Source organism: Maniola hyperantus, chromosome 14 (genome assembly GCF_902806685.2).
Source record: "Maniola hyperantus chromosome 14, iAphHyp1.2, whole genome shotgun sequence".
Classification (NCBI taxonomy): domain Eukaryota; kingdom Metazoa; phylum Arthropoda; class Insecta; order Lepidoptera; family Nymphalidae; genus Maniola; species Maniola hyperantus.
In genome coordinates this window covers 368233-385111 of record NC_048549.1, presented here as the reverse complement: position 1 = coordinate 385111, position 16879 = coordinate 368233, and the positions used below count along the sequence as shown (strand labels likewise).

The window sequence follows — 16879 nt, the reverse complement described above, 5'->3', positions numbered from 1 at the left end:
GATGCGGAAATCCTGTTTGCATGGCAGGCACAGGCTCGCCTGTGTTTTAATGTAGGTACCTATAGGAAAATGCTGCCTCTGCATTTCCTTATGAGACAGAATATAATTAAATGTCGGCAGATCTATTTTGCAGGATATATATTCATTTTATATACCTACTTACTAGTTAATGTTATTCTTGGTAGATTATTTCCTGTTAAGTTGAAAGCAGATGACGAAGCGACGGATTCAACAAACAACGCAGATAATATTATGTACCTACTTAGTTATGTATTTTTTTTCAGTAGTTAGGTAAGTACTAAGCGACTGCTAAATGCCATCTAGTAGCGATATAATATGTAGGTATACCCACGGTATACCCGCTGTTATTATGCCATTCTAAATGAGAGTAGGTAAACTAATTGTCCAGAGTTTCTTACTATCTACCTCATTGGCCGGAAAAATATAATGCGGAGTCAACGGATAAACAAGATTTAAGAAGCCATTGGGGCCGATTCTCTTGTACACAATCTCTAAACTAATCTAAATTAACAGGTCTAAATCTAGTGCTATCCTTTTCCGCAAGCAACATTATGAAAGGGATAGCAATAGATTTAGACCTGTTAATTTAGTTTAGTTTAGAGATTGTGTACAAGAGAATTGGCCCCAGTGTGAACTTAATCTTCCTAGGATCACGGATTAAACTAGAGATGAACTATTTCACAGGTAGCATGTGAAAAATCATGTGAAAACCCTTTGTCTAATGTAACACTTTTATCTACTCGTGTGCTTTTCTTTTACCTTGTTCAAAAATAGGCTGTGAAAAATCACGAAGCAAAATTACCTACACAAAGTTTAAAAATTATAAAGTACACTAAATTTTTATTGTTTTGCGAGCGTACAGTAGTCGTCGAGCTAAGACGCCAAAGAGCGCGTAAGCGTGAGCACTCTCATCGGTGCCTGTTAGAAAGAGAAAACATCAGTTCTAGTTAAATTAATTTAGCTAACCATCGACCTACTAGGTATTGTAATAATTGCGAAAGTTGAAAAATCACTTTCTGTGAAAAATCACTTGTGAAATCACTGTTATGAAAAACCAATAATATCCAAATGATATACCTATTTATAAGTAGCAATAAATGCCCATGTCAAAATGAAACCCGAACACTTGCGGTGAAGTGGCAACTGGCAAGGTGCTAGGTGGGTCATATCATATCATATTACCAGACCCCGATACCCCAATCTAAAGAAGCCTTTAATCGAGTTCTTACGAAACTAGCTACTTTTCTCGCTTACAATTTACTATTATCTAAAGGTACCTAGTTTATTTTTAAAATGACTGTGTCACACGGACAAACTGTCTATCGAAACTATAAGGGTTCCTTATTTTACAAGAAACCCTAAAAAGTTAAGAGCCCGCAGGCCGATTGCTCTTTGAATGTGCGTATCTCACTAGGTACTAAATGCAATAAATCACATCATATGTAGATGTCGCTGTCCGTCATGAAGTAGCAGTGTGTTCGTGTGCGAGTCCGACTCGCACTTGACCGGTTTTAACTTTGATACGGAACCCTAAAAATAACATTAGCCCTCTATTTTCTTATAATAATGACATCACCAGAAGGAAAATACTTACACACTTATTTATACCTAAGGTTACTTACCTAAGTAAACGATGATCAGAAAGTGAATAATATAGCATTTTGGTCTTTATTTGCATTAATCGTAAGAGCTATAATTGCGTATAGCGCGATCTGTGTTTGCGCCATGTTTTTTCCTTAAGCATTTCGTGCATGGCAGTATCAGGCAATAGAAATAAATACCATAGCTTAGCAATCATACAGTACGGCATGAAATTAGATTGGGTAATAGACATATTTCATACCCACAAATTAAACCTAAGATTGTGTTCGGATTCCAAGTACCCAACTTTTGAATATTTTTAAAAACAAAGGAAAGATGTTTTCATAGTGGTGCCACAAAATGATTTCTAATATAAGTCCCGCAAATTGCTATTGTGCTGGAACCATGTCTCTTTGACATCGAAATGACGTCATTTTGACGTCAGCCGAAATAAAAATAGACCATCAGCTCGAAACTTCAGTCTAGTGCTGACGTCACTAAAATGGCAGTCACGCGCATTAGCAATTTGCGGGACATACTACTAATGTTTCAATCGGTACTATGTATATCTGTGACCCACAACAGACGGAAACGTTTAAGTGCGGAAACCAGCCACACTGTGACCCAGAACCAGAAAGGGTGTACAGTTTAGCACAAGCAATGCTCTGCATCTACAATTATTTGCCTAAAAAAAGCTCCATTTAATTTTATTTGTTTCTCTTTTATTTAGGTTCTTGGTTTACATACGACTACTAACACATTAAAAACCTACTTAATCTATTAATAAGTATAACTGAAGTGATGGCACTTAATAATGGCCATATTTAATAGCCAGGTACAAGTAAAGACAACATTAATAAAAATTAGTTACAAAAAAATCGTCATAATATTTATTCGATATTTAGGCACAATAAAATTTAGGTACCTGTCTACTATTTAGGAGGTAATGTGCTGTTTCTTTTGTATATGCAATGACGTTTGGCAACTTTTATAATAATAACTATGTAGCTGATGCCCGCGACTTCGTCCGCGTGGTATTAGGTTTTTAAAAATCCCGTGGAACTCCTTGATTGTCCGGGATAAAAAGTAGCCTATGTCACTCTGCAGGTCTTTATCTATACCGATGGAAAAAAAATCCGTTGCACCGTTGCGACGTTATTGAAGGCTGAGTTTGTTGTGGGCTCTTCTCAGACAGCGCGTTTGGAACCCTCGTAGCTTTAGTTTTAAGTTCGCGTAAAAATCGCGCAAACCGACTATCAAAAAGCGTAATTTTTTTACCTACTTTGAATAAATGTTTTGACTTTGACAAACCAACAAACAAACACACTTTCGCATTTATAATAAGGGTACTGAGGTACTGATTAAGTAAGTATTACACAAAGTATTAAGCTTCATGACTTGGCAACAGTCGCATCTCGCGTCGCCAATTTTGTTGACCTTCTGTCTACTGATAGTGGAGCTGTGGAGATCCAGTGCTTTGTGGATTTTACCGTGGACCGTGGAAAGGTTGGTTATCTCTGGGTTTTACTATATTGTAAGTTTTGAGTTCAGAATCCAAGTTCAGGTGACGGAGATAAGATTAAATTATCCTTGTACTTACTTATTTAATTCGTAAAGTAAATATATAAGAAATTCAATGATCATATCTATATAAATATTAAAGTAAAAACCGGCCAAGTGTGAGTCAGGCTCGCGCAACAAGGGTTCCGTACTACAGTCGTATTTTTTCGACATTTTGCACGATAATTCAAAAACTATGACGCATAAAAATAAATAAAAATCTGTTTCAGAATGCACAGGTGAAGCCCTTTCATATGATACCCCACTTGATATAGTTATCTTACTTCGAAAATTGAAAATACTAATTACTAGTTCATGACCACAATTTTTTTTGTGTGATGTAACCACAAATTCACGGTTTTCGGATTTTCCCCCGAATGTCTGCCATAAGACCTACCTACCTACCAAATTTCATGATTCTAGGTCAACGGGAAGTACCCTGTAGGTTACTTGACAGACAGACAGACAACAAAGCGATCCTATAAGAAGGGTTCCGTTTTTCCTTTTGAGGTACGGAACCCTAAAAAGTAGCTATGTCTTAGCTCTAGCTAGCAGCTTCTAGATACTACGTATCTACATAAAATGTAGGTAGACACTAGATAGGTCCACATTTTGCGTGATACGTTACCAAATAGTGAACATAATTATCTTGTTTTATTTCTACCATGTTTCTAACTAGCTATCTTTTCACGGCCCATTGCATCCGTTCAACCGATTTTGACGAGGTACAGAGATAGCTTGCATCCCAGGGAAGGACATAGGCTACTCTACTAGGCTACTCTTTGTCCCGGAAAATGAAAGAGTTCCCACGGGATTTTTAAAAACCTAAATCCATATTGAGGAAGTCGCGGGTATCATGTAAGTATTTGGCAGGGAGATTGCATCCCGGGGTCGTATGTAGGCTACTTTTTAACACGGAAAATCGAAGAGTTCCTAAGGGACTTTTAAAAAACCAAAACTTACGCGGACGAAGTCGCGGGCATCGTCTAGGAGAGCATAAAGAAACCATAAGATTTCACGATAGACCTACAAATGGGCATTCGCCATAAATTTCACAAAAGAAATCTAGAAAATATAATAATGGAAAAATTAGGCTTTGTTAATGGATTGGATGGTGGATTGTTAAAAAACCGGTCAAGTGCGAGTCGGGCTTGTACACGAGGGGTTCCGCACCATCGCACAAGTAAGAAGATATAATACTTGACACTACACTTTTTTTAAATTTTTTATTTGCAAGGTGGCCATTTGGTATTTTTTTCACTGATGGTTTCGTATAGAGGACAGGACATAAATTCATTCGGAGGAAAAATATGGAGAGAGCTGATGATTGAGGATGTTGGAGACGGGTGAGGAGCACGGCCAGGGTATAGAAGATAGGTGAGGGCTGCTCAAACAAAAAACACTCGGAACCTCATCCAATTAATTGGCAGTGAGCTGAAAAAAAAATCAAAATGGCGGATTCAAGATGGCGGCTATACAAATTTCATGGGTGCCTCTCTGCTTGAAGTTTAAGAGATGGAAGAATAGTGTTCTGGTAGAAAATGATTACTGAAATCCGAAAGTCTACTTGATGAGCACAAAAAATCAAAATGGCGGAATCTATTGTTCCAAATAAAATATATGACGACCAAACTATTAAAAAATACCAAATTCAGACAAACTTTAGAAAAACCAACACTGCGTGCTCGATCACTTTAGTGGTCCGCGCATCCACGCGCGCTATATAGTTTACTAGCAGTTGCACGCGACTTCGTCCGCGTAAAATTTCTGGTTTCTCATGAGATCTGAAATTTTCCCCCTGCAAAAGGCCTCACTTACCTACTCACTCAGTCTCACCTTAAGACACGGAACCCAGAATACCTAAATGCCAATTTTCATATCTGTAACTTCAAAACATAAGATTTTCTTTCCACCCCCATTTTTCCCTTAGGAGGGGAATTTAGTTAGATCCTTTCTTATCTGATACCTACCCCTAGAAATAACCTACATTTCAAATTTCAAGTAAAAATAACAATTGTTAAAACTTTTCTATAAAAACATTGCCCCCTTATTTTACCACCCTTTTAAGGGGGGAATTTCCCAAATTGAATTATACAGATTTTTATTATTTAAAGCTAATAACCCAAAATGTCGATTTTCACGTCTTTAACTTTAAAAACTTAGGACTTTCATACAACCTTCGACCCCCCATTTCTCACCCTTAGGGGGGAATTTTTCAAAACCGTTTCTTAGCTGACACCTTCGTCCTAGAAAGAACCTACCTTCCAAATTTCAAGTTTGTATGCTTTATAGTTTCTGAGATTTCGTGATTAGTCAGTCAGTCAGTCAGTCAGTCAGTGAGTGAGTGGTATTTCTCTTTTATATATTTAGATTATGATGTTGTTATAGCGGCACGGCAACAGACTGTGAAAATGTGATACAGCCCGCTAAGAGACAGACAGACGGACGGATGGACAGCGGAGGTAGTAATACGTTGGCTTGGCACCGTTCGGGTACGGAACCCTAAAGTGGCTATTCAAAAGCACGGCACAAAGTCATCAAACCACAAGTAGTGTCCGGTGCCGATGTCGCCGCGCGGGGCCGCGGGCCGGGCACCGGGGGGCGGCTGTTTACTCCCGCGCTACCTGCGACTTGTCGTCTGTCGACCACCTGTGCGAATTGCGCTTGCTAGCGGAGGAAATTCTCCCCAGAATTAGGGAAAGGAGAATGTGTTGTTTGTTTTTTTAGGGTTCCGTACCTCAAAAGGAAAAACGGAACCCTTATAGGATCACTTTGTTGTCTGTCTGTCTGTCCGTCTGTCTGTCAAGAAACCTACAGGGTACTTCCCGTTGACCTAGAATCATGAAATTTGGTAGGTAGGAAGGTCTTATAGCTGACATTTGGGGAAAAATCTGAAAAGCGTGAATTTAGGCTTACATCACACAAAAAAAAATTAAATTGTGGTCATGAACTAATAATTAGTATTTTCAATTTTCTAAGTAAGATAACTATATCAAGTAGGGTATCTCATATGAAAGGGCTTCACTTGTGCATTCTAAAGCAGCTTTTTATTTATTTTTATGCATAATAGTTTTGGAATTATCCTGCAAAATGTCGAAAAAATACGACTGTAGTACGGAACCCTTGCACTTGGCTGGTTTTTTTTTAAAGAATATTAGCCGTTTTTTTTAAAGAATATTATTAGTTAAATGACTAATATTCCCCTTTCCTCTCCAACTAAGCGTCAGGCTTGTGCTAGGAGAAGGTACGACAATAGCGCAACGGGCGGGGTTTGAACCGTCGACCTTTTGGTTTTCAGTCCACTCCTTTACCGGTTGAGCTATTGAGGCTATTACACTAATCGCGAGCATTTTTCTCATATCCGTTGAGGAGTTCCATTATCTATCTTCGAAGATGTTCATCAGATCTTTTCTAAATTTATATGGAACCACCTTGAAAGTATACCCTTTCAAACAAAAAAACAATTTTCAAAATCGGTCCAGGCGTCTCCGAGTAATCGGGGAACATACATAAAAATAACATAAAAAACAACAAAGATTCCGACGAATTGAGAACCTCCTCCTTTTTTGAAGTCGCTTAAAAATAGTTGTAAGTTAATTTGAGTTGAGCAAGTTAGCCGTTCGTACGCTTGCCACCCCATCTGAGCCGGCCGGCGGCGGAACCTTTCCAGTTCCACCAGTCACAGTTGCGCGCTCGGGCAAGTCGCATCTTTGCCGTCGAGCGGAGAAAACCACGTCATCAACTTTCCCAACGGAACTTTCTAACTCAACTTTAGTTTCGTGCGTGCAAAGTGTATACTGATTGCGGAGAGTGTTGTTCTTGTGTTGTTCGGTGTTGATGTGGTGCTGCTGAAGATGCGGGGCGCCTGGGAGGCGTTCTGTCTGCTGCTGCTGGCTGCGGCGGCCGCGGCTCAGGCAGACACGAGGCATTTATCAGGTCAGCGTCTCGAGAAAGTCACTTTTTAAATCGTTTCGCTACTTACCAGCTAGGTACCTACCTATCTGTACAAAAAATTCTGTTACTTATCGGCGTTCTACGGCGTTCAGTTTTTTGTTTTGTCGTTAGAACTTTTGCTTTAAAATGTAATTCGTGTCCAAAAAGAAGTAAAAAGTAGGGTAACATTTGGCACGTTATAATTTTGTTACTGAATCTAACATTGAAAATAAAAAACTATGTAGGAATTGTTCCTTAATTTATAAGTTGTGAAGATTTGTTTCTTTTAACGTTAAAAATGTCGCAAAAAAGATTTTATTAAAAAGGAAGTTAAAAGTAGGGTAGATTCGCTTTCGTTTGTAATTTGAAATTTTTTCACGGTTGAAAGAGAATCTAATTGAAACTTTCATTTTTAGTGGATTTTAGCGACTAATGAAAAAACTAAACCACATTTTACGAAAGAAAAGTTCGTCCGGCCAATTTACGCGTTCCGAAATCAGCAAAAAGTAGGGTAGATTCGTCAAACTGTCAGTTGACACATTCTTAGAAAGTTTTTAAGAGAGCATACTTTCGTTGAGAGTAACTTGGCTTATTATAGTTCTATACCGTTTATGTTATAAAGAAAGGCGTTATTTTATGTACATAAATAAGATCTAAGAGAAAACTCCACGCTAGGAAATATCTCGAGAAAATTCCTTGTAGGTACGTACCGAGGTACCACAACACATTTTTTTTGTGATGTAACCACAAATTCACGGTTTTCGGATTTTTCCTTGTGGCCCGGCCCTACCTATCTGATCAGACCTACCTATCCGCCAAATTTCATGATTCTCGGTCAACGGGAAGTATCCTATAGGTTTTCTTGACAGATACGACAGACAGACTACAAAGTGATCCTTTTTCCCTTTTGAGGTACGGAACCCCAAAAATGAAGTAGTCTGACAGCCACATTTTTGTCGCCGTAGAATAATAAACAGTGTGGTGACGAGCGGGGAATCAACAACAAGTGTTGTGTCGAGGTGACGGACAGGTTGTAGGTAGTTGCTTGTGTCGTAGGTACCTACGAGGTAGACAGGTAGCTAGTGTGGCGACTGTGGGTGAGGTCACGCGTTCTCTGTCGTTCCCTGACCCCTGCTTGACTTGTTGAGGCTTCTGTAAGCATTAATATTATTTTATTCGAGTACCAACTTACCGTAAAATAGACTACATGATTGCCCAAAAAAGGAGTGTAATGGTTTCAGCCAGCCAGCCAGTTCATACATGAACCATGAAAGTTTCAGCCAGCCAGCCAGTTCATACATGAACCATGAAAGTTTCAGGGTTCATGTATGCACAGTACGCGGCAAAAGTAATGACATCGGCCTTTATTTTAGACATTTCGGCTTTGTAGAGCGTTGTCTCTGTCACTCTTACCTATATGACGTTTTGTCGGTCTCAAGTTCAACGACAGGGACAGTGCTCTACAAATCTGCTATCTGCTAAATGTCTATGTAAATTATTTTCGGCCGCGTATTTTATGCGTGTTTTTATTTATTTATAACTTCTAAATGCTTGGTTTCTAGTGTTTTTACACGGCAACGGCATCGTACCGGAACGCTAAATCGCTTGGCGGCACGGGTTTGCTGGTAGGGTGGTAACTAGCCACGGCCGAAGCCTCCCACCAGACCAGGCCAGAAATTTAGAACTTATAAAATTACAAATCCCTACCGGGAATCGAACCCGGGACCTCCTACTAATAAGACCACAGTGCTTACTACTGCGCCAGGGAGGTCGTCGATACATCATAGTCGGGTTTTAGTTAAATCTTGTTATCAATAAGTTGAATTGAATATTAATTCTTGTAGTCTACAACAATATAGGTAGGACGTAATAGTAGAATGGTCTAAGTTCTAGATTTATAATTAAGTATTTAAGTAATTGATTCAATGATTAATTATTATACACTCACAATTAACATTAAATTGTGAATTCTGTACAATTATAAAGGACTAATTATTCAATATTTAACATAGGATTGCTATTTAGTTAAGTATTTGTCACGCTTGGTTGGGCAGCCCTTCAAAAGACATCAACGCGCGATTTGTGTAAAAACCGGCAAAGTGTTAATATAGCAGTTGACACATTTACCTAAGCTAAAATGACGAGTGAGATCTCAAATGTACGCATTATAAGAATGTTGATTGTTGATACAGTTTATGCAATCGTGAGTTGTAAAGACATGAATCTCTGATTACACCAATGTAGGGGGTCACTCAGCGTCAGCCGTAAGGTCTACATTCGCGTGTGGCCCCCGGCGAGCACCGGAAGCTACTCATTGAGTGGTGACACGTCGAGACGACGCCACTTCCGCCGGTCAATGTCGAATGTACTCGATCTTAAACACTGTATACTGTATAGTCCTCGCCAATAAAATAGTCGTTAACGAAGTTAACCGCAAGACGCGTTGCAATAGCATTTTTATGCGTCATGGCGTCAGTGGGGCGCGAGGCCCCGCGTTCGCCACTTGCATTAGTGTGAGTGCTACATTCGTACACAGTACAGAAGCGCGTGGAGCAATACCTGCACGAGCTCGCACTCGCATCGTTTCACGTTACTATTAAACTGCCGAGAACTATACTCGATCATATCCACTGTACTACTATTTATTGTGTAAGGGCGCCTTCTCTGCCGCCAAGTGCCGCGCGGCTGCAGCGCTGCGGCTGCGCTGCTTTGTAAATCTTCTCTTCTTTTAAATTTAACAGTGAAGCAAAACTTTATGGAGGAACCTGCATGCTTGAGAGTTCTCCATAATGTTCTCAAAAATGTGTGAAGTCTGCCAATCCGCACTGGGTCAGCGTGGTGGACTATGGCCCTAAACCCTTCTCATTCTGAGATGAGACCCGTGCTCAGTAGTGTGCCGGGGATTGGTTGATAATATTGAGGACAGACCTTTACGATGCCTATCGCAATCATTATCCGAATATATAAAAAATAGGATCGTCAATCGCGAGACTACTGAGAAAACAGCGAATACACAGACAGACATACGAATGTTATACCTTTATCAAAGACGTACGGTCCACTTTCAAGCGAGTGATCACAACTCTCGATGTTGACCGCAATCCAAGTTGAATGTAGGTTACGTTTGGCGTTTTCGCTTACACATGTCCATTTATCATTTATTAGGGTTCCGTACCTCAAATGGAAAAAGGAACCGTTATTGAATCACTTCGTTGTCTGTCTGTCTATCATGAAACCTATAGGGTACTTCCCGTTGACCTAAAATCATGAATTTTGTCAGGTAAGTAGGTCTTATAGCACACGTTAGGAGAAAAATCCGAAAATCGTGAATTTTTGGTTACATCACGAAAAAAAATTTAAATGTGTTCATGAACAAATAATTGATTAATAATTTCAACTTTCAAAGTAAGATTAATATAAAGTGGGGTATCATATGAAAGGGCTTCACCTGTAGATTCTAAAACAGATTTTTATTTATTTTTATGCATCATAATTTTTGATTTATCGTGCTAAATGTCGTAAAAAATACGACTGTAGTACGGAACCCTCGGTGCGCGAGTCTGACTCGCACTTGACCGGTTTTTTACATGTGCTGTGTTTAGCTGGCTTATAAATAGCTTACGTCGTAAACATACGGACGAACCATGTTTAGTTTTAGTTAAAAGTGTCAAGGTTAGTCGTCTGAACTATAGATAAAGTTAAAAAATAAATAAAAAAAAACAGTCTTCAATAACCATAAACACTAAACAAGTAAAACCTTATTTAATTGATTACCGAACTAGCGACCCGCCCCGGCTTCGCATGGGTGCAATGTAGATATCTAGGTACTAATGTGGTGTCAGTACTTGCTAATAATGTAGCTTTCTATAGGTGAAAGAATTTTTAAAATCAGTTGAGTAGTTTTTGAGTTTATTCCACTTTTTCTTATAATATTTGTTAACTTTAGATGGAAGCTTGATTTCTTCCGACATTTTGTTCAAATGTCGTCATTTTTCAACAAATTAACACAAACCAATATTAAACTATACCTATAAACCTTTCTCTTTAATCACTCTATCTATTGGTGAAAACCGCATTAAAATCCGTTGCGTAGTTTAAAAGATCTACGCGTTCATACATACAGACAGCGGGAAGCGACTTTATTTTATACTAGCTTATGCTCGCGACTTTGTCCGCGTGGACTACACAAATTTCAAACCCCTATTTCACCCCTTCAGGGGTTGAGTTTTCATAAATCCTTTCTTAGCGGATGCCTACGTCATAATAGCTGTCTGCATACCAAATTTCAGACCGATCCGTCCAGTAGTTTGAGCTGTGCGTTGATAGATCAGTCAGTCAGTCAGTCAGTCACCTTTTCCTTTTATATATTTAGACTATGTAGAGATATATTATTATGAATACAAGAAAATTAAAAAATTTTTTTTTAGCGTAGTTTCGCTAGTAGGTAGTGATTAAAAGTAAAACATCCGAAGACTGTGGCTTTGGTTCACTCAGTTACAAGTGGTCAGTACAAGTGTGGACGTTACCCAAGTGGGAAATGTGCGTCGTGGTTAGGCAATGTGGGCTAAATGCAACATGTTACATTGCACCGCCGCGGATCCGATAACACGCGATCGGTGAAACTTCGGGAACTACTGCTAACTATGTAACGTGAGTTGAAGCTTTGTACAGTTGTAGTTGGCACTCGCGTGACTGTGGAAAGTCGCGGTACTGTGATGACAGTGTGAAGCGTCTAGGGCCTAGGCGGCCCACGGTGCTAACATGTGACCTTTGCACCAGAAAGCGCAGCTTTCGAAGACAACCCCCCTCATTATCATTGATAATGATAATGATGATGACAGTTGTTGTTGGCACTTGCGTGAACGTTTCTGGCATAGTACCTACCAACGGAGCGCGCCCTTTGGACGGCTCTCGCGTTATCTCATTAGGGAGAGATAAAAAGAGAGACTTTTGTTAAATTTTAAATCGCAGCGCTGTGCGAGCTAAATTGCACTTTATTGCATTCTAACAAGAGTCGCTATTTATTTAAACGTGAAGCACAAGACACCACCACCGCGCCTCACTTTGTACCATCACAAAGATCGAAAAATCACCCACTGCGCAGGTTCAAGGACAAAATTCTTTTCATTATACGTCATGTGTATAATAAAACGCAAAACATAATACGAATTCGCGGCACATACGCGCCTTGGTAAGCACTGTCAATGTCAATATAAAACCCCTCAAAAGCCTGCGAGCTGTTAACTCGCACTCCATAACCTTAAACACGACATGATTCCATCGTATCATTCATCGTACATCGATCTGTCGCTACAACATCCCACGCTGTTGTCACCAATAAAACAAGCAATGGATTTGTTTGCGCGGAAATGAGTTGATTGAATGGAAGTCGGTCAATGACACTGAAACCAGTTGGAAAATTTTGTACGGGAGCCGTTGCTTTTTTTCGTTTTTGTGCTTTATGAGGTGGAGATAGGGGTTGATATGGCTTGTAGTTTCGCATAATACATATATTTCAATACAACCAAGCGACAGGTCGAGATGGCAATTAATTAATTATTTTTATTATAATATTACTAGTGAAATTGTAACATCACTGCTTTGACAATATACCTGCGATATATCCAAGCCTTCATTTAGAGCAAAGTATCAAATAAGTATACTTAATATAATTATTTAACCAGTTATCTTTTATATCAATGACGCTATGACGCTCGTACCGTGGAAGATGGGCAGGTCGCTTGTTTGGGATGCAACTTGTGTAGACACTTTAGCTGCATCCCACATTCAGGCGACCTCCTCTATGGCGGGTGCAGCGGCCATCAGCGCCGAACAGGCCAAGAGGCGCAAATATGAAAACCTCGATGGAAGCTTCGTATTCGTGCCTTTTAGTGTGGAGACCTTGGGGCCGTGGGGCCCGGGGGCTCGAGCTCTTTTTGAAGAAATTGCGAAAAGAGTTATCGAGTCAACCGGGGACCCGAGAGCTGGCAGCTACCTTGGCCAAAGAATTAGTTTGGCCATCCAAAGGGGTAATGCTGCCAGCATCTTGGGTACAATGCCTCGCTGCGGTGGTCTCGACGAGGTTTTAGATTTAATTTAATTTATTTTAGTTTTAATTTAATGTTGTTTTTTTTAGATTTAAGTTTATTAATAGTTTATTTGTTAACCATTGATATAATTATTTAGAGTTTATACCCACGTTGTGTGAAGTACAAGTTACGATATCCAACTATGTGGGTAGGTACCCCTTTTCCTGTACTTACCAAGTTACTCAAGTTAGTAAGAGTTAAGCCCCCCCCCTCCCCCCCACCTCGCGTGTTCGCGATATGATTAATACCCCTCTCTCATCACTCGGGTAACTTATAACTAACTTGCATTATGGCTGGAAGTTAGATAATATATTTCGTAATAAGTTACTTATTAGGTATAACAAATTAACAACATTAAACTTAAGACGTAAGTAGGAAACTTACTTTAGGTCCAAAAGTTAGAATGCGCTCCATTTTCAATATTTTTAGTAAAAGTAGCATCAAAAGTGTTTTTTAGGGTTACGTACCTCAAAAAGGAACCCTTATAGGATCACTTTGCTGTCTGTCTGTCCGTCATGTCTGTCAGGAAAACGGGAATTTTAACACCACGCAAAAATAAAAGTGAGCATCCTTCGATTCAACAAAATAAACTTTTGGATTGTTAAAACATGAAATCTTTTTAATTGCTCCAAAGTTTCCCACCTTTAGAATAGAGGATCCCAATTAAAATCTTTTTTGGTCAAACAGTTTCACAATATTTTGCGAAAAAAGGCTGTAGAGACACAAGGCTAAGTTTTGCCTACCTACCAAAATTCATGATTCTAGGTCAACGGGAACTACCCTATAGGTTTTCTTGACAGACAAGACAGATAGACAGACAACGAAGTGATTGTATAACGGCTCCTTTTTCCTTTTGAGGTGCGGAACTATAAAAATTCAAAATGGCTGCCATAATTATTATATTTTTTTTTAAAGTAGGTACATAATCTTGTACGATGCAATGGTACGAAACCTTTCGTGTGTGCGTCCGACTCGCACTTGACCGGTTTTTACTTAAAACTCATGACCAAAATTAATAGATCCATACTAATCCATATTAATATTATAAATGCGAAAGTGTGTCTGTCTGTCTGTCTGCTAGCTTTTCACGGTCCAACCGTTCAATCAATTTTGATGAAATTTGGTACAGAGTCATCTTATATCCCGGGGAAGGACATAGGCTACTTTTTATCCCGGAAAGTTGAAGAGTTTCCACGGGATTTCAAAAAACCTAATTCCACGCGGACGAAGTTGCGGGCATCATCTAGTTCATAATATTTTGCGAAAAAGCTGTAAAGGCATGTCTTGCTTCATTTCTTTGACTTGGCTAAGTAATTAACTTAAGTTCCGTGTATCTCTAACGAAGTTTCGTACATAAGGGGCCGCATACAAACAAACACACGCTCAAAGGGTAATTATATTGTCTCAGTGCCGCCTGCGTTGCGTAGATAACTCGCCCTAATTAAACACACAGACATACGTGCATATAGTTCACAATTATAACAGCGACTAGCAACCCGCCCCGGCTTCGCACGGGTAGTATTTTAAGATGTTTTGAAAGAGGAACTATTCCACAATGTATTCATATTATGTAGGAAAACTTAAGGTGACTGGTTTTTGGCCAATTTAATCATCATCATCATCATCATGATAAACCCATCGCTGACCCACTGCGAGAAGGGCTTTGGCCATAGTCTATCACGTTGGCCAAGTGCGGATTGGCAGACTTCATACACCTTTGAGAACATTGTGGAGAACTCGTAGGCATGCAGGTTTCCTCACAATGTTTTCCGCCACCGTTAAAGCAAGTGATATTTAATTGTTTAAAACGTACATAATTTCGAAAAGTTAGAGGTACTTACCCGAGATCGAACCCCCGACCTCCCGAATAGAAGGTGTAGAATACAAAAACCGGCCAAGTGCGAGTCTGACTCGCGCACCGAGGATTCCGTACTACAGTCGTATTTTTTCGACATTATGCACGATAATTCAAAAACTATGATGTATAAAAATAGATAAAAATATTTTTTGGAATGCACAGGTGAAGTCCTTTCATATGAAACCCCACTTGATATAGTTATCTCACTTCGAAAATTGAAAATACTAATTATTATTTCATGACCATATTTTAATTTCTTTGTGTGATGTAACCACAAAAACACGGTTTTCAGATTTTTCCCCTAATGTCTGCTATAAGATCTACCTATCTGCCTTTCATGATTCTAGATCAACGGGAAGTACCCTGTAGGTTTCTTGACAGACCGACAGACAAACAGACAGATAACAAAGTGATCCTATAAGGGTTCCGTTTTTCCTTTTGAGGTACGGAACCCTAAAAACCTTAAATGCCTAATGATTTTTCACTTAACAGCCTTTGCCTTTCATAATATAATCTGTGACTAGAGCCATTGTCTGTGGTTCCCACGAACCACGCAACTCTGGCCACAGACAATAGATGTCGACATGGCCCGCGAAAACCGTACATTGTGACGAAACTGCTTGCTAATTCATTAATTATTATTTTAATCCTACCACTATTCTATTACTACTATTTAGCTTAATGTTGTTAGTTTATATTAAGTAATTGTTAGTTAGCTGTTAAGTATTAAGTATAACAATAAATTAATGTTACGTGTAGGTACCTATCGACTGTCGACGGCACTGGTGTACGGAAAAACTTATTTAAAGTTTATGAATGCACCAAACTTGTTGTAACCTGCAAATATTCTTCTTTAATAAATAAATAAATACAAATACAAATACTCTCTTAAATATTTTTGTTTTCAATAGTTTTGGTGACATTTGAGTTTATTATCCAATTATCTCAATGTTCAAGAATTATTCAGACAATTTCGACACCCCACCAAATCGACAAGTTTTATGCCTGCGCAGTACTTGCAATAGCTACATGTATAATAGACAATTTTCACAGAGCAAAACTTGGGCGTCTCGTCAAACGGAACCTACAGACGAAGAATCAGCTTGTTATTGATCACAAAAAAACACTTGCCGGCTGCTGGACTACAAGGGCCACTTGGTTAAAAATACTATACAATAAAAAATATTATTTCCGTTTTTAAAGATCTTAGTGTTCTGATTTGTCCTCGGCCTTTACTCCTTCGCAGTTAGGTAGGTACCTACCTACCTATCACCGTTTCTATGATACTATTCTATTGTACTAGGTTCAGACAAGGTCAGGCTTTTACTGGCGGTCAAGGTCTGTTGCACTGAACACCAGAAACTATAATTTACTTAGTGAGTTCGTAGGTATCTACTTAAATTAAATTTATTATTAAATTAATTAAATTAAATTATTTTGTTTAATTTATTTTATTTTAGTTAAATTATTTAAATTTAATTAAATATTTACGTAACGTAATAGTATTATTTAACGTAATATTAAACGTTTTATTTAACGTAATAGTACAAAATGACTCCTCACGCGCCATTTTAAATATAATGTCAAAAGTACGGTTCATCATTACAGTTTACAAACAAAGGACTAAAATCGCACTTTTGACTTGAAATTTGACACAAAGTTAAAACGTTATGTAGGTACCTACCTACCTACCTACACACTCAGTGAAAATTTCTACTCTCTACAATTCATGATACGATCTTATGAACCGTAGAGCTAGAGAGTTGAAATTTTCACAGCCCGCTGACAGACAGACGTACGGACAGACAAATAGTTAGTCATTAAAATATGCAATTAT

General features: G+C 38.8%; 1 protein-coding gene across 1 annotated transcript in view; it reads left to right on the top strand.

The window, feature by feature from the left end:
• The first annotated feature begins 6852 nt into the window (after positions 1-6852).
• mgl (low-density lipoprotein receptor-related protein megalin) overlaps positions 6853-16879 on the top strand; it is a 197694-nt gene continuing 187667 nt past the window's right edge. The window contains exon 1 of the mRNA XM_069502872.1: positions 6853-7098. Coding sequence (XP_069358973.1) covers positions 7017-7098 — 82 coding nt within the window. The 5' untranslated portion in view covers positions 6853-7016. The remainder of the gene's footprint in view (positions 7099-16879) is intronic.